Below are 25,619 nucleotides of genomic sequence, written 5' to 3'. Positions count from 1 at the left end.
TGCCTCAGGAACTAGGTAAAATTAGCAGGTCCCTGCCGGTTCGGTAAGCTTGAAATTTGGGAAATGACACCTCCATATCCTGACAAGGCCAGCCGAAGGATTCAGGCCGTGATGTATTATGCGGACTTAGCATTTGTGGAATAACAATTGGTCTGTTGACTGAGCAGCCTCCCTGTGGCAGGCACTGTGCTTGGCCCCTGAACCCAGCCAATGTTCATGTCCAACTGCGAGGTAGCAGGACCATCCCATTCTACAGATGAGGGAACTGAGAATCAGAGTGAGAGGAGGCAAGGTCTCCTGGCAAATATTCGCAGACCCAGAATTTGAACCCAGACCTGTCTGCCTCCAAAAACTCTATTTTTCTTCTCTTAATTATTTAAGGAAAGAAAACCTTAAAATAATTCTTCAGACTAGGTGTTTTGGCCAAATCAAGCATAAATCTCCTAAACTAAGTTCACATCATAGACAAATGAACAAACCTGTGTTGTATAACGTTCCTATAGTCATATCCTCCTCTATCACTGAGTGAATTTTGTGCATTGAATTTGTCCTTAGCTCAGCTGGATCTTCTTCATGGAATTGTTCCCCCAATTTTTTCTGTAAATGTCCTTGTCAGTCTACAGGCATCCCGAAGCGAGATTTCCACTTTTGAATAAACATCATTACTGATTTACCCGCCAGTGTCACTTACTGGCTACAGGTCCTCCTCAGATGCTTTTGTAATTACGTTCATACTTATAACTACTTGTGCACCTGGTACAGGGCACAGGTACGGTGCTAAACTACCCTGAACGTTAGGGTACTCCATGGCCATTCTGTGAAGTAGAAGGCAAAGGACAGAGAAATTCATTAATTTGCACAAGGCCACACAGGTAGTGGCAGGGCCTGAATTCAAAGCGAGCTCTCACTCCGGAGCCCTCTCAAATGATTGAGACTGTCTTTCTGTTTTAATGACTGGATGCTGAAAAGCCCATTTAATTAAAAAAAAAAAAAAGTTAATTTGGCTTAATTGAGTCTGGCAATCATCGGTTTGAAATTCTTAAAATGAGCTGAAACCTGCAAACTTTTTCTTGGAATATGCCATTTGATTCACTGGCGCGTTTCCTGCCAGCATGCGGTGGCCCACGTGGTGCTAGAACTGAGATTCCCTGATTCTCAACCAGCTACCTTGCTGCTCAGCCCCTGCACCTCCTTGTTGGGGCAGGTGTGGTCGCGGGCACAGAGGACTACAATTCTCAGATTGTCCCAGCACCAGGACACATAGTTGCTTCTCCTGCTGGCCGTAAGCAGTGCCATTTCTCGTGACCTGTGTGACCATGGCATGAAGTAGGATGAGACTCTCATTTCCCACACTGCTGGCTCCAGCCACTAGCCCAGCATCGCTGCTCCCTATTCAAGGGTGCACCCACCCCCAGCTGCCATCTGGAAGTCTAAAAGATACGCTCTCATGGGGCTAGCTCTCCCCACTGAGGCCTGTGAAAAGAATCGGTTCCCTCAGATAAACAGCCCAGAGCCTGCACACCCTCAGGTGCATGCCCGTGAGTGGGCTGGCACAGCCTCTCTGTGCCTCGCTCTGGGAGGTTCTATTGCTGGGGCTCTCAGGAAACCTGCTCCCTGCTCCCAGCAGTGCCTTTAACCTGCTGGGTGACTTTGACTCTCTGATCTGTAAAACAGAATTGGACTAGTTGATCCCCACAGGCGGAGTCTTGTTTTGGGTGCTGGCCTAACCGAGACCAAGATGCGCGCCTGTCCCCAGCAGTTCCGAGTAGCGCAAAAGAAAGAGCAAACACATCCCTTGTGGGAAAGGCCTGGTCTTCCCGTGAAAAAGACCTGATCCGAGCCTTAGTTTGGGAACCCACTAACCATGTGGCCTTGAATGAGGAACTTCGTCCCTTGGAGGGTCAGCTTCCTCCTTTCTGTAAAGTGGGGTCACAGCACTTCTTCCCGGGCCAGCGTGGAGATTAAGTGAGACACGACTGAGTGTAAGCATGCATGCCATTGAAGGCACCATTCCGTTGCTGCCGTGTAACCAGCAATGATTTTGTCCCTCCTGCGGTGGGCCAGGTTCACCTCCCTTCGCTGGTTTCCCCGGAAGGCCAGAAAGATATAGCTAGAGTGGAGAAGGAAGAAGAGAAGCGAGGGAAGCCGGAGGAGGACACTCCTGCCTCCAAGAGAGGGGAGCCGGCGAGGATCAAAATCTTCGAAGGAGGGTAAGAATCATGTTTGGTGTGCCATGTCTGCTCCCCGTGGAGTAAGAGCTCACGCCCGGCCAGCGGGCTGGGGTGGGCCTATCTGTGTTCAGAGGTGGCGAGCGGCACAACCGGCAGGGCCGTGCCCAGGTACCAGGGGTTTCCAGCCGTGCCTTCCAGCAGACGCCACCGTTGTGGGATGCATAGGCCACCTCTGTTGCAGAACACCAGGCTCCTTGGTGGGGGTGGTGGGGACACTGGGTGTTGTGGGCTGGCGGGTCTGGGTCTTTGTCCAGCCCCTCTCTCCCTCAGGCGCTCGTGGGTACCAGTCCTGCACTGGGCTTGACAGTGGGTCTCCCAGGCTCTCTCCAGACTGCCATTCACCTTGGTGTGTGTTCCCAAGAAGTCACCTCTGTCTACCCAAGCAGCCACTTCAGCATGGCTACCGTCCCACAGAGGACTCACACTCTGCCAACTAGGCTGTTTGCAGGGCCAATAGCCTAGTTGGCATGTGCCAGCTGTTTACACCTGTCTCCGTTCTGACTGGCCAGGGTCCAGGGCTCATTGGATGGTAAATATTTATTAGAATCTCTCCCCTGGACTTTCACCTTCATACTTGTCTTTGGGAACCTACATCTCGGAACTCACGACGGTGAGGCCCTCTGGGCTCTAGAGGGCGCCCTGTTCCAGATTTGCTTTGTGGGCGTTTTGTGCAAGCTGTGTTTTGTGTGGCCTTATGTTCGCTCCCGGGGACATTGGTGTCAGGTCCCGTGGTGTCTGTCTCAGGGTCCTGTGTCTGTGTCCCCAGTGTTATCAACGCAGCCCTCATCTTTCCCTGTCCTGAAGGACAACAGCACGAAGGAAAACCGACCTCCCAAGGACAACAGTCCCCATCAGCACAAGCTGTCCCTGGGGCCTGCAATTCCCCAGCCCCAGTAGGTGCCTAACTCACAAAGTGAAAGTGGGAGGTGCTGGGTTCCTCTGTAAGGTCGGGGAGAGCAGAAGCCACCAAGCTGCCCAAGGCCACCAGTGGGCACCCTCCAGTGGCCCTGACCAGCAGGAACTATATGGAGAAGGGGTGTTTGGAAATGAAATTTGGGGAGCTGGTGTTCTCCGTGACGGGGAGGGGTCAGGATGGCAGACACCCTGAAGTGGCAGGGACACCACCCCCTGGGGGAGAACAGCGTGCCCAGAGTTCTAGCAGCAGCTCCACTGAGAAACACCAGACCGAAGGGTTTCCAAGTTACTGCCTGACCCTCTTTGCATGTGGGGATGGACCAGTTTCCGCCCCTGCTATTTGGTTAGAGCGCCCTCGTGTGTCTCTGTGTCCTCATATCAGTGGGTCCTATAAAGGCCATGCAAGAATTCACCGATTGGTGTATCTGGACTTGCCTTCTTCCCTCTTGCCTCAGGCTGTCCTTGGGGCCCACAGGGTGCTGGTGTCAATGCAGAGGTTTGCTTCTGCCCTGAGAGGCAACAGCCTCCAAACATCTGGCTCGCCAGGTGGCTCCCTGCTGTCTCGTTCTCAGGAAGCCTGGGCTCCGGGAGGGCAGCTGGCGGGAGCCTCTCCCAACCCGGTGGGCTCACAGCTCCAGCTACTGGCTGGAGTCTTGGCCACATGGTCTGCCTTCAGCCAAACGGTGAACGGTTACCCCTAAGTCCCCTTCTCCTCTTCCTACAGCCTGGGCATTGGCCCCCACGCCTCCCCACCCCACCCTCGCCCCGCCGCCCCATCCAGGTTGTCACTTAGTCCCATCTGCTCTGTTTCAGAATCTCCCTCTCTTTCAAGGTCACTCCTCCGCGCCCTGGAGCAGCTCTCCCACTCACCTCTGTTCCCCTCAGACTGTCCCCTTCCTCTCTGGCTGTTTCCTCCTCTGCAGAAGGGGATAGAGACTTTGTAGACCAACAGAGGATGCTGTGTGACTCGGGTAAAGGCTGGAATTCATGGGCATTGGGGTATTTTGTCACTATTACATCAATTTCTCCTACCTCCCTCTGGGATAATCTCACTCTGTTCTGTCCACTGTGAAAAATATCCTTACACTCTCAACTGGCCACATTCAGTCTGAGCACTTTGGGGGATTATGTAGTGTCGCCGGTCAGACCCTCTGCTCCCACAGCCCAGCTGTCCTATCTGGGCCCCATTGTGCCTCCCACCCTCACTTCCACTGACCCCTTTACATTTATGGTTCACTTGGGGCTGGTATCACCCCCAGGAGTATTTGGGAAGGTGGGGGTGAGAGTGTGTTTGGCTATCACATAACAAGGGGCACGTCTGGCATCTCATGGATGGGGCCAGGCATACAGCCACCCATACAACCAGCCACACAACCACCTGTCCGCACCGCCCCCCACCCCACCCCGTGCCAAAGGTGCCCCGCACCCAGAAACACGCAATAAATCCTTCAGTCGTGCCCATCTGAGATTACCAATGCTTCACCTTAGACTCCTTTATTCCTTTTTCCTTTCTTGCTTTTTTTTTTTTTTTAACACAGCAAGCGCTTTTGTTTCACTCCAGCACATGTTTGACAAGGGTGTGCAGTGGGGTTCTGTTCCCAGGAATCACTGAGAGATCTAGACTGACAGAGGCTGAGAGAGGAAGAAAAGAGAGCAGTGGATTGTGGGCTGGCTCTTAAAGCTCCCATCTCAAAGCTTCTGCTCCCCTGCGGTGGGCCAGGCAAGCCACAGGGCCCCTCCCGCCTCCCCGGGAGTGGAGCAGTGCAGTCCTCCTGTGTGCTGGGGAGAACCAGCGAGATTTGGTAGACAGCGCTCACTACTCCAGCGGGTTTCACATACAGCTGCAACTTGTTATTTTTACTCAACAATGTTTTAGAGATGTATCCATGCCGATCCATATATTATAGATCTAATTCATCGTGATGAGGCACGAAGGGTGGCTGCGGTATGAGTCCAACATTCATGAGTCCTTTTATCACTCGTCAACTACTCGCTAGTCCCCTTCCTCTTCTTCTTGACCTCCAACCCAGTAATTGATCAATTGATCAATTCATCAAGGAGGAGCTACTTATTCAATGCCTTGTGTGTGCTCCGTGTCTGAGATATCACGAGCCTGAGGCGTGGACTGCCAGTGCTGAGATGCTTACAGCAGCAAGGGACCCCCTTGGGGTGCAGTGCCAGAGAGAGCTTCCTGGAGGGGGTGGGGCTAGCCTGAAAGGCTGGGTAGACTGAGACAGGTGGAGAGGAAAGGCCTGTTGGCCAGCAGCCTGCGTGGAACGGAGACTCATGTACCTGCTCGGTTTGGATGGATTTGTACTGGCCTTGAGTGTTCTCCCTTGTCAACGTCATTCACCTCTTTGGCTTCAAACCTCACCACTGCGCCAATGACACTAAATCTGGGTCTCCAGCGAGGACCTCACTCCTGACTAGGGAGCCTTCCTTCTCATGCCTCCTGGTCACCCTTGACTGGGAGACTCAGGGCGCCTTAAACTCAGCATATGCCTTCCCACTCCTCTAGTTGCCACTAACAGCATCTCTTTCCACTTCTAGGTCTCAGATGATGCACACAGCTCTTCCTACTCAACACCTTAGTGTCATCTTGGATGCTTTCTTCTCCCCTGATCCTTCCCCTTCCAATCAGTCCCCAAATACTGGCGTCCACACAAAGCGGTCCATGACTCAGATGTGGTTTCTCTTCCGGGCTCTGGTCTCGCTCTCTCTAGGGCCCCATGTTGGTGCCGTTGAGTGTCGTTGATCATGGCGCTGCCTGTGTCACTCCTCTGCTCCAGCATCTTCTGTGGCTGCCTTACCTCCAGGATCCAGTTAAACTCAGCCTGATCCTCCTGGCCCCACAATCTGACCCACCCCTGCTGTGCATTGCTTCTGTGACTGCTGGCATCAGCCCATTGCCAAATCCTATTCAGCCTTCAAAGGGCAGCACTCGACCCTCTCCGCTGGCTAACCTCCCAGATCCTTCCACATGCCCTAATTTTTTGTGTTACTTTTAGAATAACGCTGGTGCTGAAATCCAACCCCATCTCCCCCCATACCCCGCTTCTTGACTTGGAGCTGAGGGCCACACTCCATTCACACTCTGTATCAACTCCTACTTATGGACTTGATTTCCCGGCACACACCCTGTCTGCGTTCCCCGTCCCTTCCACACCTGGACAAAGCCTGCATTTTCCGGGCAGCCTCTGGGAGTGCCCATCAGGAATGTGCTGGCTCCCTCGCCCAGCACCTGTGCGTTTGCCTTGGTCCTTCTACAAGGGCTCCTTTGTTAAGGAATGTTGTGTTCACACATACAAAGTTATATTGTTCGTTGAGGGTGATGCTATATTGTCCTAACTCAAGTTCATTTGTTGCAAAGAAAGACGGGCGCTCAGCCCAAAGGGCTGGTGTGGAAGAGGAAGAGACTAACATTGATAGGAACTACCTGGTTTCTGAAAGTGGTCATCAGAGCCCAGCTAAGGGGTGTGAGATGCTGGGTTAGAGACAGGTGGGCCAGGCCCAGCTGGGGTGGGGCGTACTCAGAAAGGTGACCATGGGCTGGGACAGGAGTGGGTTGGGTTTGGCGTGGCAGCCCAGCCTCACCTTCGGACTGGAAATGGGGCAGGGGAACAGAAGCCCAGATGTGGTCTGGGCCAGTGAGGGTGGGGCAGGGTGACTCATGGGCACGAGGCTGCCCAGGACTGCCCCTAAGCCCTTCAGGCCTTTAGCAGAGTCTGTGCCAGACCCGCCAACTGCAGGGCACGGATGCCGCGCTGAGGGAAGAGCGTCTGCGCTCTTTTTGGAGGGCACTGGACGCCGTCTCTTCTCACCCACCCAGTGCACCCCAACACATCACCCCAGCCCTCGCCCCTCTGCTGACCCATTCAGTTCAGCTTACCAAACCGAAAGCTTCCCACCTTCAAAACGCTGCTTTGGCAGAGGGCCTATGTCACCTCAGAAACGGCTCTTACCAAGACCAGCGGCGACCTCCGCCCTGCAGAAGTCCGAGGTCAGGGCTCACTTCTATTCTGTCCTGACCTGCCGGCAGCCCCGGACACAGTTGGTCCCTGCCCCCTCCTTGTTACACTCTGTCCACTTGGTTCCCAGGGCTGCATCTTTCTTGACCTCCTCTCCCACGCCAGCGGCACTTTCTGGTGTCATTGGTGATCCCACCTCATCTTCTGAATTTTAGAGCCCTCGGGCCCTCCCCTCTGCTCTCTCTAAACTCGCCTCCAAGGAGACTCTATAGAGCACCTATAGGCAGATGGCTCGCAGAGCCGTGTCTCCACTGGGCTGCTCCCCAGGTGTCCAGACACCTGTGCGGTGAGGCACCTTCGCGTCCGGTGAGCACAGCCCTGCAGATGCTGAAGAACCACGATGACACATAGGGCTTAGGTACATTTGTTAAAGAAAGTTTTTTAAGGGTTTACTTAATTCTGTATTGTTCCACTTGAAGGAGTTATTTTTTTAACAGGTGTGTTTTTCTGTCTTGTGTATTTTAAAAATAGTCAAATTTATTTTTGTTCAAGTCTAAGAGTTTATGCAGTATACTCAGCATATGTTATTTTATGGTGTATCTATATTTTTAAAAGTGTGTGTGTGTGTGTGTGTGTGTGTGTGTGTTTACGAAATAACAGCTTAGAAGGAATAGTTTTAACTTTTAAAAATGGGAAGACTATTTTTTGCTGATAATTTTTTTTTCAAACCTGATTCTTCTTGGACTTTGAAACCTGTGAGAGTCATGTGGTTTTTTTATCCCAAATTTCTAAATTTCCGCTCTGTCTAGTTCCATCTTACTGTGAACTTCTGATCAATGAGGATGTTGAATTTTGTGTTTGGTAATACTTGCTACCTCTGAATATATATTGGGGAACAAACTGATGAAATTATGAATTAAATAAGTAGAGATAAGTTGGAGCTTTTTGGATCGGTATAAAGAATAAACCCCTCAGGTAAACCACTTAAAATCCAAACTGGAACAGAAGAATGCATACCACTGAAGGGCTAGTAATGAAAAGGCTGTGGCATGCGTCACAGGCAGAGAGGCTGTGTACACCACCACACACTTGCTCAGCGTCTCTTTGTAGGTCTCTAAGTAGCCAAAGGGGAGGGGCATCTTTTGAAGGTGAGAAACAAAACACTTATTCAAATTCTGCACAGGCAACTTGATTTTTCCAGATATTCAGGCCCAAAACTGTTCTGTCTCACATCCATCAGCAAAGCTGTTCTTGTCAACTCAACCTTTGAAACCCTATTCAGAATTTGCCCATTGTTTCCCACCTGCTGAGTCAGGCCAGAGGCATCTTGTATCTGGATTATCCTAGGGCCCTCCTGCAATCTCCTGCACCTGCCCTTTTCCACCGCCCTGTATTCTCAGCTCAGCAACTGGAGTGACCGTGTTTCGTGTCAGCAGACCCTGCCACTCCTGCTCTGCACCCGCCGCAGCCCTCGAGGGGTCTGCATGTGCCGGCTTCAGCTACCCTCTGACCTCGGCCTGCCACCCCTCCCCTCGGCCCTGCACTCCGGCCAGTGGTCTCTCGGCTCCTTGTCAGACAGGTTTCTGCCTCAGGGCCTTTGCCCTGGCTGTGTCCACTGCCTGGAACACTTTTTCCAGGGAGCCCCTTGGCTCCCTGACGCCCTTCAGTGAAGCCTTTCCAGACCATTCACTAACTTGTATCCTCCTCTGATAATTTCTGGTCCCCCTTCCCTATTTTTCCCTAACATTACTAGTTTGTTTCTATTTCCTCCACCAGAATGTAAGCTCTAGTGAGAGGGGCAGGAATTGTGTTTTGTTCGTTGCTGTTTCCCCAGCGCTGGGAATAGTGCCTGGCACAAAGGCAGTGCTAAAGGATGTTTATTAAATAGAGGAATCTGTTCAAATGGTCAGGATTAACCAAGCCCTCAGGGGAGGGGGCATTTCCCTGAACTCATCAGCTCTTAGAATGTGAGAGCAGGATCGAGGCTCTGGGTCTCAGGAAGGAGCAAGGACATAGAGACAGGGCTGAACCAGGCTGAGCAGGACCAGTCCACCCACCTGGAGTCAGGCTTGGTGTGTGCAAGGTGAAGCCTGGTGGTTTCAGCTATGGGGCAAATGTCAGGGTGGGAGCCAAGGTCATCTGCTGCCCCCAGGCGTCCAGAGAGGAGTGGTCCTGGGCACCCGGCTCTGGGTAGGGGCTGCTCTTCTTCCTGGGTGAGTCCAAGTTCCCCGGGCCCTGCCTTCTTACTGAGAGAGACTCCGTGTCTTGATCTCTCTTTAATTCTCAGGCTTCTCCCCGGAAGAGTCGCTGCGCTGCTCTGTGCGTGGCCCCCGTGGGCTGGGGAGTGAGTTGTCCAACCCTCATGACAGACGGCCACAGTGGCTTTTGTTCTCTTTCTTCGCCCCCCCCCCAAATCCTGTCATTCTGTCTCTCCTAAGAAAGATGACCTGGACTTCGGGGAGGGAGGTGGCAAGGGGCAGCACAGAATATGCACAGTCCCGGTGAGGTGGTCAGTGGCTGAGAGCAGGGAGATGGCAGAGAAGATGGGGACTCTGCTGGACTGAGCTTGGAGGATGAGAGAGAGGAGCCTGGAATCTAGAGTGACTACCATGCTTCTGGCTCAAGCAGCAGCCGGATGGGTGGTGGAGCCATTTCCTGAGGGGGCAGGGATGGGAGAAGAGAGTCAGAAAGAGGTTTGGGGAAGGGGAGAGTAAAGCTTGGTGGACGTGTTAATTCTGAGACCCCAGCCGTGCGGCCAAGGGCTGGATCGTGAGCCTGGCATTCAGAGGACAGGCCTGAGCTGGACATCTATATTTCGGGTATGCATCTGTCAACACATGGACACTGTTCAGGGGGGTGGAGCTGGATGGGGTCACTTGGGGAGATGCAGAAGAGAGAAAAGACAAGGACATCCAGAACTGAGCCTGGGCTATGCCAGCAGTTAGGGCACAAGCACAGGTAGAGATGAAGTTGAAAAAGTTTGAGAAGGTCCAGCCAGAGGGGTAGGAGGAACCCCCATAGAGCATGAAGTCCTAGAGGCCAAGAGCAGAGGGTGTTCAAGAAGGAGGGAGTGGTGAGCTGGGCTGAGTGCTGCTCAGAGGCCCAGGAAGGGGAGGACAGGCTAGTGTTCACGGGAGGTGGCCATGTGGGGGTCTCCGATGACCTTGACGGCCCTGTCTGGGTGGAGGTGGAATCCCGGTGGCATGGGTTGAAGCGAGTCGTGGCAACAGCACGTGTAAACCTCTGTCCTAAGGGGCTGGCTGTGGAGGGAGCAGGGAAAATGGGGGGGTACGAGGTGGGACTGGAAGGAGTGTGAGGTCGAGCAGGTGGGCGTTTAAACCGAGAGATCCACTTGAGTGTGCACATGCTGCCAGGAAGGTTTATAGCAAGGTGGCAACGCTGCCAGGAGAGACAGATGGGACAGAGGGCAGAGCAGAGTCACAGACAAGGTGCAAGCGGTGGGGCCAAAGCAGGGATGAGAAAGGCAGTTCTCCTACAGGAACAGGATGAAAGGAAAACGCCCATCGCAATGCAAGCAGAACTGCTGATTTCGGGGCGAGGCGGGCCAGGTCCTCTCAGCCCGGTCCAGACCTCTTTTCCCCGGTCCAGACCACCTATGGGCTGGAGGTCTGCAGCAGCATGGATTTGTGAATGGCTATTTTAAAACAAGAGCAGGGTATTTCTGTTCCCAGGAAATCACTTAGGTTCTTAGAGAAGTTATTCCTTTGTAGACATTATCCCCCAAATAAAAACATCAGATGTTAAGTAGCCGAGTTAGGTTGACTCTCTGTAGAGACTAGCATCTTTCTCCCGAGTTCTCAAAGGACTTCCCAGGGAACGCCCACTCCAGACATGAGCGAAAGCTGACTATGTCACAAGAAACCCAAGTCAGTTAAAAAAAAAAAAAAGACAATGTGAAAAACAAAATGGAAAAGAAAAAGACATATTGATCGTGGGGCAGACTGAGTGTCTGAGTATGCTGGGGCCAGAGTCCCCGGAGCCCTGAGGACTGTCAAGGAAGACCTAAATGCATCCTATTAAAATTTAAAGGAGGATCCATTTCTCCTGCAGGTGCTGCTTCTGGTTCCTGTAGGGGGTCTGAGGCAGCGGGGTGGCGGGGGCGGGGGGGGGGGGCGGGGGCGGAGAAGGGAGGCTTCAATGTACAGAGGAGGGAGTGAAGGCCTCACCCCAGCATGTGATGGCCCCTGGGAGCCACAGCTGCAATGAGGGCCTCCCCAAGGCCGCCTCGGGGCCTGGGCAGCCTGTGCCTGAGTCCCAGCTTCTTCCTGCCCTGGGGAGCCAGGCTGGGCAGGCACCCAGGAGGAAGCCAGCTGGCTTCTTCCAGTCTCTCCTGTGGGGGAAACAGCCTTGTAGAAAAGTCTCTCTCTCTCTCTCTCTCTCTCTCTCTCTCTCTTTAAGATTTTATTTTTATTTATTTATTTTTAGAGAGGGGAAAGGAGGGAGAAAGAGATGGAGAGAAGCATCAATGTGTGGTTGCCTCTCGCATGCCCCCTTCTGGGGACCTGGCCCGCAACCCAGGCATGTGCCCTGACTGGGAATCAAACTGGCAACCCTTTGGTTCGCAGGCTGGTGCTAAATCCACTGAGTCACACCATCCAAGGTCAGTTTTTATTTTTATAAAAATTACACATGCATAGAGTTTGATGATCCAAATAGTTCCATAAAGTTACGGAGAGCAGCAGTACCCTTTCTTTTTCCACACATTGCCTCCTTCCCAGCCTCAGAAACAGTCACTTTCATCTCTTTTGGCTACTCACCTTGGTTTACCTCCCTATCTCTGAACGATGTGCCTGGGTTGCTACAACTTGGCTTTTCAGCTTTCGGCATTAATGAATGACACAAGAGCGTTTCCACCTTCCACGTCCACCCCCTGGCTCCCATCTTCCCATCCTCTCGTTGGAGTGATACCGTATATAATTCACAGCTAATTCACACCATGAACTGTGATGTGAATTCTTCTTTTCCGTATAGCTTTTCCATTTTCACTGTGGATAATAATTGTGTGTTCTTGGAAAGTTATTTCTTTATAAAGATTATCCCTCAAGTAAAAATATCGGATGTTAAGTAGTTTAGTTATGTTGACTCTACTAGCCTAGCACCTTCCTCCTGGGTGCTCAAAGGACTTCCCAAAAACTAAGTGAAGTTAGTTTTCTTAGTTTCACTTGCATACATATATATTACTAATTTGAACCCCAACTCCTCACCTCGCCAATACCTCCCCTCAGACACTCGGAAGCATCGGCTGCTCTGTGAGTTCTGTCCTGCGGACCCAGTCCCGCCCTAGTTGTCCAGCCGGCTCCAGGCTGCACGGCATCTCCCTCTGCCCTCTGCCCTCTGCCCTCTGCCCAGCACGCAGCTGCCGCCCTACGGTCTCCCTTCCCCCACCCTGGAGATTCTTGTGTTTTTTCTGTTGAGACTCCTCTTTCTGGAAACATATGTCTTCCTCATCCTCAGTTTACTTCCTCATTTTCACAAAGACCATCCATCAGTGTGGTCTTCTTGAAAAAGGGTCCCTGAGAGGTTTTTTTGCCATTTCCCATGACTGACAATGTTAGGAATGTCTTTATTCCGTTTGCCAGTTGAGTGAAGCGTAGAATTCCAGGTTGGAAATGACTTTCCGTCCGGTTTTGAAGGCATGGCTCCCTTGTCCTTGAACTCCACGTAGCAATCCCTTCCGAGTCCTGCTCCATTGCAGGCGGGGGTGGTCTTTCCGCCCAGGCAGTAGAGAGCCACTGAAGGCTGTGCGCCAGGGTGTGTCTTTGATGGCCGGGTGTGGACAGAGTGCAGAAGGGAGAGAGTTGGGGATAAGCTCCAAATCTGTAACTGGGTGATCCATCGACAGTAAAAACAAAAACAAAAAAGAAAATGACACATGGGTTGCTGAGCAGATGGAATGTCTGACAGTGAGGTTGAGCATGAGTCCACCAGAATTTTACTAGCAATAAATCACAGGAAACGTATCTTTTCCAACTTTGGGCATTGTTTGAAATTAGGCCTCCTCTAGGGAGGGAGGTGCCGTGGTATGATACCTGGAGCTGGGGACTTGGGCCAGTCGCATTTCCTCTATGGGTCTCAGTTTCCTCATTCGCTTGGAGGATGTGGGAAAGGCCTCGACCTTGGTGTCCAGGCCTGGGTCTAAGGCCCAACTCTGCCATTACTGCCTCTGAGATCTGGTGCTTTTCCTGAACCTCGGTTTCTCATCTGCCACGTGGTGTAGGTGAACCGTGTCTGATGTAACACATTCCCGGAACTTTCCAGTTCCTGTCGGCCAATGAGCGATTTCAGCCTTGCACTCATTACTGGGAGATGTCGCTCAGAGACAGTCCGTGGGAAAGGCCTGGACAAGGAGGCTGTGCGGGCGACTGTCAGTCCCCATCTCTCCCTGAGGAGAGGCTGGCCTTTTCTAAAGGTCAGAGACCTAATCCCAGCTCATCGGCAGGGCGCCCCTTCTTGGATGGAGGCCTTTGACAATGTGCCCTGGTCTGAGATGAGATATCTCAGGGAAGAATTGAGAAGAATTTCCTTCTGGTGCCCAGAGTTGAGTATTGGATTTTGACTTGTCTGAACACACAGCGGAGGGGGTGAGAAACGCAAAGGAGATAACAGTGTTTAGAGGGTCCTCTGGCCCCACAGCTTAGAATAAGGAGCAAGTTGCTCTCCCTCCATGGTCTGGAGCCTCTTGGATGAGGGATCCCAGCTGTGGTCTGTTCCCCGCAAGCATCAGCGGCTCCTTGCTGTCCCCAGGCTGAAGGCCCAGCCGACCACATCCTCCCACCTGCGCTTGCCAGCCTCTTTGGTGCTCCGTCATACTCTTTGCCTATCATACTCTTTGGTGCTCCGGGGGTGCCTTTCTTCACGCTGAAGGTGCAGGTGCCTCGCGGGACTGTGGTGAATGTTAGATAGAATCAAGCACGTTGACACACTTGCCCAGCGCTCGGCATACTCCATCCCACCCCATCGCCAGTCAGAGGGAATGAGCGGCATCCTTCACTCCCCACCATCCAAGGGGAGCGCCTGTCTCAGTTTAGCAAGAGAGCCAGGCCTGGGTCCAAATCCTGGCTCTGCTACTGACTAGAAAATCACAGAACCTCTCTGTGGCTCAGTCTTCTCATCTGGAAAATGAGAATAATAATAGTACGTATTTATCGAAGTTGTTGCGAATAAAAGAAAACCATGTTTCCATGTCATGTATCTGGCATAGGGCCTAGTGTGTAGTAAGTTGACCTCTTATTTGCCCAGGAGCTATCAATATTTACTCTATGTTTGCCTCTGCATGTAAAGGGTAAATGCCCGGTAGGCACCTCCCCTTTTACAAGCACTTCACGGTGGAGTGTAGGCTCTGAAGCCAGACCACCTGCAGCAGGCAATCCTGGATTTATCAGAGTGACCAGCTGATCTTAAGTAAATTATGTAACTGCTCTGTGCCTCAGTTTCCTCATCTGTAAGATGGAGACAATAACAATAATTATCTCTCAAAGAATCCTCATGAAGATTAACTAAGAAACTATGTGTAAAGAACTTACAGTGCTTGGTGCATAGTAATTACTTAATAAATGTCTACTGTTATTATGCAAGAGTCCCTAGAAATCATTCGATCCAAACTTCTTGCTTTGCTAATAAGGAAACTGTTGTCCACAGAAGCATTAACACAGCTTGTTAACGAAAGAAACCGGATGCCCACTCCAAATATGCTGACAAGAGGAGGGAGGAAGGCTGCGCGATCTGTGTGTGTGAGTGCGGCCGACCCCAGGGAGTCCCTTTGGCTCAGGAGATAACAGAGAGTGAACTGGTTGGGGGCAGGGGGGACCCTTAGCCAAGCAGGTGGAAGAGGGCCCCCGATGCATGGTGGGCTGGGCATGGGGAGTCACCATCTGACCAGGCAGGGCAGCCTGTCGCGGCCTTGGCTGGAAGAAACGCCTGCCGAATGAGCAATTGAGGGGCGATGGGACATGGTGTTCGCAACTCGCTCTTAGACGGTTCAGGAAAAAATAATTTTTTCCACCAAATTCTCAACTTTTCTGTATGTTTGTGATTGTTGAAAAGTAAAGACTTTAGAAAGAGAGAACCAGTTTGGCTCAGAAGAAAGGAGACAGGGAAGCCAGGAACCAAGGAAGGTGTTTAAAAGGCACAGATGCCGTCCGGGGCAACCTCTGGACGTGGTGTCAGCCAAGGCCAAGGGAGGGAGCTAAAGGCATCAGACCACAGAGGGAACGGGGCCTGAACTCCAAGCAGAATTTTGGATTGGCGCAGTGGACAGGTGTCATCTGTTGCCAGGGGTGGCTTGCAGACCAAAGGATGGCCCAGCGGGCAGGGGAGTTGGGGGAGGTGTGTCCCGGGACCCAGTAGCCAGCAGGAGACAGATTGGACAGAGGCAGGGCAGCAGGGGGCCGGCGTGCCAGGCAGGCAGGCTCCCAGGAACATGGTAGCAGCAGGCAGCGCCCAACACAGGAGCCAAAATGAGCCGAAGGCAGCCAGGGAGAAGCCAGGCTGTGAACAAGGCCTTCGGACCCACTGGCAAGTGAAGCTGGTAGACTGGGGCCAGAAGGCAGCCAGCCAGAGGCTGAGCAGAACTTTTGGGGACCAAAGCCAGGAGCAGGCAGGACACCTCCCCAGGGAATGTGGCAAGGAGTGGTGGCAGCTGGCAGGGGCTGGGAGGGCAAAGGGGGCTTGTCCACAGGCTGCGCGGTTCAGCCTTGGGCAGGATCTGCAGGGGCCAGGGAGGAAAGTGTTTGTCCAGGGGGGCCCGGTTGGGTGCAGGCTGATTCAGACAGAAGGGGGCTCACTTGCTAGCAAAGAGGAGGAGGCCAGTTCCCACAGACTTTGAGAACGTCAGCAGATCTAGCAACTGGGCTGCCTCAAATCCGTCCCTCGGAAGTTTCTGGGACTGCTTTGCTTGCAAGCTCAGGGCCAGACTCTAAGGGCTGTGATTTTCCTGAGGCTCGTAACCTACTGCTGGGGGCACTCTGTTGACTCTGATCTTTCACCGCCGTGGTGAGTGGTGAAACCCTTCCCATGAGAAGGGCTTGCATCCTCCCCGCGGTCAGCAGTGGGAGGGAGGAGCCCTGGTTGGGCCGAGCGGGAGGCTGTTGCTTGAATGGGTCTGGACCAAAGAAACAAAGTTGGTCCTGGTTGAGCAGTGACCCAGGAGCTCCCACTGGGGCTGGAAGGAGGTGGCAGTGGCATGGACTGGGGCCATTCCAGCAGGGGGACATTCCCTGCTTGGACTCCCACAGGGCGTTTTCGGGGCCTGGTGCTGGATAGAGCAGAGCAGTGACCCGTGGCGGTGGCCACACTGGCGCAGGCTCTCTTCTTCCCGCTTTGAGGGGCCGATGTGACTTTTGTCTGTCCTGTCCTCCTAAAGGACCCCTAGATCTTGGCCCTTACCCGAGGCAAGGGAGAGGCTGTTCTGAATATAGTGGGACTTTTTCTGGAGTCCAGCAGAACAGGACATCGTGTTTGCGCAAGCATCACCGAAGTGGGTGTGCACTTCCCCTCTCTTCCTTGGGCCTCCTGCCCAGGATGCCAGGAGGGGCCTTCCCAACTGGGAACAGCACCCTGAGAGAGCAGGCTGGGCCCCTGCAGGCTCCCTGGGTTCAGATGGGCTCTGGCAGGGGGCTCAGCCTCCTAGCCTTTCTGTCTAGTCCGGCGATGAGACCGAAATGTTTGGATGGGGATCAGGCACTGGGTCTCCACAGGAGGCCCAGGGTGAAGAGACAGTTGGGGTTCCAGCAGGCTCCCATGGGACCTGGGCATGTTCTCAACAAACCTGTTAACTGGGGGCCTGGGGGACACTGGCTCTCTCCTCTCGAAAAATCATCGTGTGCTCACACACACTGCGCTTCGGGCATTGGTTCATCCTTCTAGGAATCCCTCGCACGTCTCTTTCCCTCCCCGGACTCCTGGGCATTTGGCTGCTACCCGCCTTGGCCTGCTTCACGGGCTCTTTGCGTTGGCAGCTACCTGGGGTCAGCCTCCCATAGGCTGTGACGCAAATTGTTGGGGTGATTTTAGGCGGCACCTAGACAAATCCTCCTTATTTCATTGTCATGTTCTATTTTAATGTGTTAGAGAAATGTGACCAACCTGTGATTCTGTGACTGTGTGTCCTTCAGAGGAGGCTGCAGTGGGGCGGGAACTACAGACGCATGCTCAGGCAGGCCTGTCTCTGAGCTCAGAGCTGTGGGTCCCTGGTGTGGGTCAGAGGCACCACTCCCAGGAGCATCACTGGAGCCCTTTAAGTCATTCGCGGGAAGATCACTCCTGGCAGGCGGCTTGGAACTGGCTTGGATACTGGAGTTGGAGTGGCAGAAGGAAGCTGGCAGGCAGGGTAAAAGCAGGACTGGGCGGGGGTCGGGAGCAGGGCCTCTGGGACCAACCAACCCGGATCTCAGTTCTTGCTCCACCACCTGCTGGGTGGGTGGCTCGGGCAGGTCACAAACCCCCTCATGCCTTCCTTTCTCACATGTACTTTGGGGAGAGGGACATAGCAAAGGACTGCCCTGGGGACTGAACAGCGAAGGACTGCCCTGGGGACTGAGCGAGTTAGCGTAGGCCCCATGCTCAGCACAGCACCTGGCTCCTGTAAATCCCAGGAAATGTAAGCTTGTCTGAGTCCTGCAGCCCTGCTCCCGGCACCTCCTGGACAGCTTTGCACGTGCGGCCGTTGGCCAGGAGGGCTGAGCTGTGCTCGGGAAGCACGTGTGAGGACGGTGTTCGAGCTGAGTCCCAGGATGACAGGCAGTTCACGAAGGTATGGGGGCGGGGGGGACATTGTTCCAGAGGAATGAGCTGGCAAATTCCTCCTGCAGGGGCTGGGGGAACAGGGTGCTGGTGAGGCTGTTGTGGGAGAAGGAAGTGGATGTCCCTGAGTGGAGGTGGCCAGGCAGGATGAGGAAGGTGGGTGGTCCAGGAAGGAGCCCGTGATGGGGGTCACAGGTGTCAGTGGGGGATGGGGGAGGACCGCTGTCTCTTTTCTATCAAATCGAAGAGGCCATATCATGCATCTTATTTTTTCAAGGGAAGGGTGGGAATGAACAAATGAAAATCACTGGACATGGTAAACACTCCATGCATTTGGGGCTTTTTTTGAATCTCTGAAGCCTGATATTCCTGTAACTGCACCACATAGTTGACCCTAAAGCCTGGCTCAGACAGAGCCTTTGCTGGCTCCCCCACACCCTCCAAGGCTCCCCACGGTTGATTAGGCCACAGCCACGTCCTCGGCGCTTCTCTCGGCCCCAAACTTCTCCCTCTGTACATCCCCCGCTCCTCTGCCTCCCTGCCTTTGCTCATGCTGTTCCCTCCACCTGGAGAGCCCCCTCCTCCTGCCCATCCCCGAGGGCCCGCCCTCAGCCTGTCCTCCGCAGCCCAGGTCAAACACCCCCCTTCCATGGAGCCCCCTGACCTTCCCCACCTGCCCCTGCCTGGTAGACACCATGTCTGCTTCCAAACCCCCAGGACCTGTTATCTTACCTTATCCTGACATCTATTACTTTCTGTTTGGTTCCGATAATGTCCAGCCTTAGAGTCCACAGGCAGGGGAAATCCACTTAATAAAGTCCACATATAGTTTAAAATATGTAATTTTAAAAATGTCAAAGTGGACCAGCTCAGAATGATCTTGGGTGTGACACAGTGCTACTTACCAGCTGTGTGGCTGAGGGCAGGTCACTGCGCCACTCTGAGGTTCGTCTCTCTGTCTATGGAGAAGGCACAAGTCTCTCACCCTCACGCACTATTGGGAAACCAGGAGGCTGGAGGACCTGTCAGCATCTGCCACTACTCTCGGCCAACGCCGTGTAGATCTGCAGAAAACGTTACCAGGATCTGTTCTCTTCCAGCCATTTAGGGCTGATTCTGCATCTCAGCTGGACTGTGTTCCAGCCACGGGGTTGCCTTCTTGCCGTGGTTGCTCTGAATGACACTAGACGTGCTGTAAGTAGCAGTTGTAACACTTCGTCCAGGCAGGGCCAGCTGCTGGAGCGTCGCCCACAGGCTTTCTGGAGACACTTCTCTGTTGACTCACTTCTCGACTGGGCACTAGGCCTGGTGCAGGGACGTGCGTGGGGAGCGAGCGGTCCTCTGTGCCAAAGTCACGCCCAGTCACCGCAGCCCCAGCCCCGCTTTGGGAGATGGGAGTCTCAGGCCGTAGTCCCAGCTCTGCGGTCAGTGCCTGTGTGACCTTGGGCAAGGTCCTCGCCCTCTCCGGCCTCAGCCACCTTGTTGACCCTGCAGGGCCTCCTGGCTTCAGAGGATGAACGCGGCGCTCCAATGCCGGGGGTGTCCTCGCTGAAACCTGCTGGTGCGTCTGTTCTGAGGCTGGAGCTGGACCCTTCTGAGGGCTGCTTCTGTTCTGTCTCTGGAGCCCGCCTCCTTCAGCTCCCTGCTTGATGAGAGGAGCACTGCTTGCTTCTCTGTGCGCTGGATTTGCTGCTTTCAGGCCCTGAGGGAGCCTTTTCCTAGCACAGAGACAGGTGAAAGGAGGCAGCCCCACCCACGCCCTCCACTTAGGGGTGCTTCGGCCCACCTGCCTTCTCCCCAGCAGCCCTCGTCCTGCAGACTCAGAAGGGACCTCTGGCAACTTAACCAGTGGTGACCACTGATGGAGGTGCAGCCGTCACCCCCTGGACTGAGCCCTGTCCCACAGGCAGTCCCCCCACCCTACTGCCCACCCTTCATCCCCCATCTGTAGTGACAGCAGCCGTTGCCTATTGAGGGCTGCTGTGCCTCTGATACAGAACTAAAAACTAAGCAACTCGCAGCCACTGGCCCACAGGCACCGATCAGGCGCCTAGTGTATACACATATTCCATCAGCTCTTTCAGTAGACGGCCTTAGGCAGCACCCCCTCCTGCTGCGGCTGCACACAGCCCGGAGGGCTGCTTCTGGCTCTACCCGAACACCTTCCCTACCCCCCACCGCTGGCAAGACACAGGCCGGGCTTTTGTGCTGGCATCCAAGGCTCTTCTAAGTCAGCCTCAGCTCGACCTTCCAACCTCAATTCCTGCTACTTGTCAGGGAGAATTGAGCCAGGGCTTCCACAATATAATTCCTGTAAGAAGTGCCAGCCACAGAAGAAGCACTCAAGAAATGATAGCTGTTTCTTTTTCCATGATCAAAGATTACACCTCTTACTTACCCTGGCTGACGTTCTCTTTAGTGGTTTTTAGTAGAGAAGAAGACACATATTTAATCTGCAGGATCCAGTCCTTTCCCCTTTCTGGGACTGCTTCCTACCTGGGGAACAAGGAAGTGAGGCTGGAAGAGCCCTAGAGAGAGGAGGCCATAATCCTGCTCCATGCTGGACGCCGTGGCGTCCAAGACAGTCTGGGGAGGAATCAGGGATCCATCCTGAGTAGAGTGTTTGAGGATGTGGAAATGTTGGGTCTGGAGCGAAGGACTCTTGAGTAGTGTGGAGAGTTCATGGGGAAGAGGAGTTGCGCCGCCAGAGCTCTGACTACGATGGGAACGCAGATTGACCACTTTAGCTTAACAGTCAGAGAGCTTTCTCGAGGGGGCAGGAGCTACCTAGGAAACTGCAACCCCAGTTCCAGGATCTGCCTAAAAAGGGCTAAATCAGAGGATGCACAAAGCCCCCCCCCCCCCGCCCACTCTGGAAGTCAGATGTTTTAAGGAGCTTCCGAGCATGAATGTTCTTTAACAGTAATATTCAAATTGTTTTTAAATTCACAGAACTTCTGTTACAAAGTTCAGTTTACATCAATGCCTACTCAGAAAAAAAAAAAAAAGGCTCAATAAGAGGGTGGGGTCGGGGAGCAAGGCCCAGAACCCTGCTGCTCAGTCTCCCGCCTCCCTGCATCCTGAGCACAATTTGAAAGTTACTGTTGGAGAACCCTGCAGGGGCTGCTGCAGGCTGGAGCAACTCCATATAATGTGCGCAGTGAAGGCGCCCACTCCTCTTTGACAATTTCACTTCCCTGAATAGGAGAGACACAGCTCCCTCCCAATCTCCCTGCCTGGTGGGAAGCAGAGCCTTGGCTGCAGTCTTTTGCCCCGAGCTGGCTTCATTCCCCCCCAGGCCTGCCCCCTGCTTGGTGGTCCTTAGGGGTCTGGGTTGGGCCATTCACTCCACAGCATCTCCACGTGTCCTGCCGATTTCTTTAGAACAAAAGGCACCTCCTATTTTTCAGAGCTGTGCTGGCTCTCAGACCCCTGAGCCCTGCTCTTCCCCTAGAATGAAAAATCGCAACAGGAAAACCTTTAGGAAATGGCCCAAATGGCACAAATGCAAGCCCACAACGTGCTGGTGAGGTGGAGGGAGGTGAGAAAGAAGCTCCTTGACCTCTTGAATCTGCGTCCTCTTCCCTCCGGCCCTCGCAAGTCAGAGCCAGCTCCCCTGCAAAGGGCCCGATGGAAGGCCTCCCCTCCTGCCGGGCCTCCCCTGATCATCCACAGCACTTTGTACATTGTCTTATTACCGTTTCTATCTCTGTTTTACGATCTTTAAAAATACCTGTTACTCATCCTTGGCCAGGAGCTTATTTAGCTTTGTGTTTCTAACCCTGGCCCAGCCCCAGGCTCAGACCGGCCTTGGCGAGTGTTGCATAAACGCACAGAATACTGCTTAAAATAGACACACCACTCGCGGGTGCGGTGCCTGCGCTGGTGTTACCCGCGTGCTGTGGAATTCCTGGCACAGCGGGCCTGTCCTTGGGCTGCACATTAAATGCCTCCACCCCGGATGCTGTGACATGATGTGATTTCTGCAGAATCCTGACAAAAGGAGAATCTGGGACGTGCCCAGGCCTCAGTGGGAATGTCCTCCGTAACCCACAGCTCAGCCTCCCTGGTCCATTTTTCATTGAGAGCTGTGTTCCCTACCTCTTGACAACTGAGTATTTTTAGCAAATGTGCAGCTCAGTCAGCTGTGCCTCCTAGCCCTTGCTTCCCTTCCCTTAGACATCCCTTCCTTTTCAAGCTTCACCAAGAAAGCAGCGTGTCACTGCAGACAAGCTGGCAGGCTCGCTGTGGCCGGACCTCCCAGGGCACAGTGGCCACTGGGAACTGACCCTGAGCCTTGCTTCACAGGACACTGGCTGCCTGCAAAAGCGGGCCTCCGAGTGACAGGGTGTGCAGTTCTATCACATCTGCCTGTTGCTTCGCATGATTACACCCCAGACGCGCGACCCACGGGGAAGCACACTGAGCAACGAGATCATAATAAAATCAGAAATTCAGTAAACCTTTAAAATACCCAAGTTTGGAAGAGAGGTGAAAGTTTTGTGATAAAATATTAATAATATATGGATAAATCAATAATATACATGCAGAGTAGCATCATGGAATCTCAGATTAGAAAGGTAGCTTGGAGGCCATTAAGTTCTTCCCCTCATTTAAGAGAAAAATGTATCTTGGTAGAGAGAAAAGTCCTGAGCTTGAAGGTCAGATGTGCCCCAGCGGCCGCATGACCTTGGGAAGATTACTTTGAGATAGAAGGTTAGTTCTGGGCTGGATCTACCACTCCTATTTCATTTGACATACCTAGCATTTTTTAAAACAGGCTATTAAGCACCTGAACTTTGCATTTATAACAGGTAACCTGGGTTCAGATTCTGGTTCTGTTAAACTTACTGGCTGTGTGACCTGAGGCAAATTACTTAACCTCTCTGTGACTTGATTTTCTGTGTGTAGATGAAGATGGTTAGAGCCCCTGTCTCATAGGGTTGACACACAATTTTAATGAGGCGATGCATGTAAAGTCTTTAAAATAGCACTTAATACCCAGCATGACCTACAGAAGGGTATGGTAATACCTCAGGGAGGGGTGGGGCCTGCCTCCCAGCTCACCACAGCCCCACCCCTCCCCCGTTCTAGGGCCTCCTCTGCTCAGTCATGTTGCCAGCCCATCCCCATCTCCTGCCTTCCCCCTCCATTTGGTCAGGAATAAATATATCTATTTATATTTATTGGAATAAACATGGAATATTTAAAGGATAAATATATCCATTTTATAGCCTTGTTAGAGGAGTAAACAATGTAATCCACCTAAAGCCTCTTCCATCAGCAGCAGGCTGGACGTGTCATGGGTGTGAAATAACCATTATTTTCTCCTGCTTTGGGGTCCTCTAGTCTGTTCGTCCGGCCTCTTGATGAATAGTACTAGTGACGGGGAGCTCACTACTTTACACAGCAGCTTCACTGTGGAGTCTTTGTCATACGCAGAGTCCAGAAACAACGATTCCCCCATCACCTTGCCTGAAATGCCATTTAATTCCCAACACATCCCTTCTGGAATCTGGAGCAGAGAGATGTGCCATCCCCTTAGGGAGCTATGCGCTGAGTTCTCATGTGTTTAGTGGAAGCTGCGGGTTTGACAAACGCCTCCAAAGAGTCTAGAGCCACAACCCGCGTTGTCACGTGCTGAATATTCATAGGCAGCCCAGCCTCACCAGCTGCAGGACTGGAGATGCTGCTGAAGGCAGGAGGTCGCACTATGTCACGCATATGAGCACTGGAGCCCAGTGTGGGTACCAGTTTCTGCTTTGCAACTTTCTAGCAGCTTTGTAGCTTAGGGCAACAATGAACCCCCTGTTTCTGTTTCCTTCTCTGTTAGGTCAGAAGGAAACAACTCCTCCTGATTCTTTTTCTGTTCCGCTGAGTCCATGAGCCTTAGAGCTGCAGAGTAAGAATGAAAACAGAGCCAGAGGACCCAGGCGGCTCCACAGCCCTCCTGGCAGCCCCGCTTGTCACCCAAGTCAGCAGAACAGAGAGCTGCTTCCAGGTGGGGGCCTGGGGTCCCTGTTGCCATGGCCGTGGTCGGGACCAAGCCCCAGCCCCCCTCGGCAGACCCCCCCTTGCTGCATTGGCCTCTGGCCTCAGAGCCCTACCCCTCAGGCAGCCAAACTGTCTGCTCTAAGAACTTTCTGGAATCCACAGAAACAGCTCTTTTCTTTAAAAACAAAACTGAAACATTTCCTAGACTGGCTGACACCCCTGGCCTGTCAGGGCAGCAGAAAACAGGCAGGTGGTGGGGCTCGGGGAAATGGCTCCTGTCCTGGGCGTCCACAGCACCCAGGTCTCTCTGCGGTGGGCTGTCTTGCAGCCCTGAAACAGGCAGAGGGTCCGTGGCTTCTTCCCCTGCGTGAAAGGAAGGCCTGGGAAGCAGGACCGCACCCGAAGGGCCCCACCAGGGTTTTCTGGTTTCCTGCCCTGGCTCTTTGCAGGGCATTTCTCTGCAGCTGTCAACGCCTGCGGGTCCCACCCAGAGCTGCTGGCCTTTCAGGAAGGGCTGGTTGGAGAACGGTGCCGCTCTTGTTTGCCTGTGGTGTTGCAGGCCTCGCTTTGGGGGCTCTGAAGAAGGAAGGTGCTAAGGAAACCTTGATCTGCATCATCTAAAAGTATCTCTACAGCAAGCCTGTGCAGGGACAAGGTGCTAAGCACAAAAATGGCTGATTAGGTGATCGTGGCCACATCACTTAAGCTCTTTGGGCCTTGGTTCCCTTTTCTGAAAAATGGGGACAATAGTAAAGCGTCGATGGGAGCACTGAATGATGTCAGGCATGTGAGGCACTTGGTGTGCTTAAAAGCAATGAAGAGTGACTATTCCCAAGGAGGGGAAGTGACATGCCCAAGGTCACCTAGTGAGTTCACGAGGAAGCGAGGACTCCAACCCAGGTCCCGTGCTGACCGCTACCCACTGAGCAGAGCCATTTCTACCAGACAGTGCGGAGTGTCCAGCCAGCCCACCCTGGTTAGGAGGGACTGGCTTTGTACTGTGCCCCTGGAGAGCCCACAGCGTCAGGCACTGAGGGACTGATAGGGTACGAACGTCCAGGCTGAGAAGCTGATTATGGCAGATCTGGGGAAAGAAGGCCTAGGGTCGGCTTTCTTCGGCGCAGCCAATGAGTGCTGAGCACCTGCTGGGAATCGTCCCTGTGCTGGGCCCTGGGATACACCAGTGAGTGAGGCTCACGTGGGCCCTCCTCATGGGGATAATGAGGACACACTTGTGACCAGGTCATTACAGTACACACAACCTGACAAGTGTGTGCTGGCTGCGGGCCTAAAGGTATGGGGGAGGGCTCAGAAGGCAGAGCCTTTTGACAAAGCCCTGAAGGAGCAGAGATGCTGGTCAGGTGGAAGAGGGTGGTGGGTGGTGCTGGGGGCAGGTGGAAGGCCAGTGGGAAAATCTCCGAGGCACTGGGTGACGTTTGGAATGATGGGCGGGGGGTCGTGAGAATGGGTGAGAGATGAGCTGGAGGGGCAGCAGGGCCGGGTGGTGCCCTGGGCCTTCTGTACCCACTGTGGGAGGGGGCAGAACTTTATTCTGAGAAAGTAGGAGGAGCTCTGGGAAGAATGACAGGAACGATGTACTTGGGGGAGGCTGTTCCGTGAAGAAAGGGGGCAGTAGTGCAGGACGGGGGTGGTAGCTTTGGCTGGTGGGGGCGGGGGGCCCCTGGAACACACGGGGGTGTGGCATCGACAGGTTGGTGATGGAGGAGAGATGAAGAGTGAAGGAAATGGA

The 25,619-nt window shown here is 53.3% G+C and overlaps 1 protein-coding gene across 2 annotated transcripts in view; it reads left to right on the top strand.

Annotated features, from left to right (window-relative positions):
- HIVEP3 (HIVEP zinc finger 3) overlaps nt 1-25,619 on the top strand; it is a 48,146-nt gene that overhangs the window by 5,723 nt on the left and 16,804 nt on the right. For both annotated transcript variants that reach the window (XM_054572066.1, XM_054572065.1), the window contains exon 2: nt 2,065-2,210. In XM_054572066.1, the coding sequence (XP_054428041.1) occupies nt 2,065-2,210 (146 nt within the window). The remainder of the gene's footprint in view (nt 1-2,064; nt 2,211-25,619) is intronic.

Source organism: Pteronotus mesoamericanus, unplaced genomic scaffold, assembly GCF_021234165.1.
Source record: "Pteronotus mesoamericanus isolate MK-2021 breed Mesoamerican mustached bat unplaced genomic scaffold, CSHL_Meso_final contig_221, whole genome shotgun sequence".
NCBI classification, from domain to species: Eukaryota; Metazoa; Chordata; class Mammalia; order Chiroptera; family Mormoopidae; genus Pteronotus; species Pteronotus mesoamericanus.
This window is presented reverse-complemented; position numbering and strand designations above follow the sequence as displayed.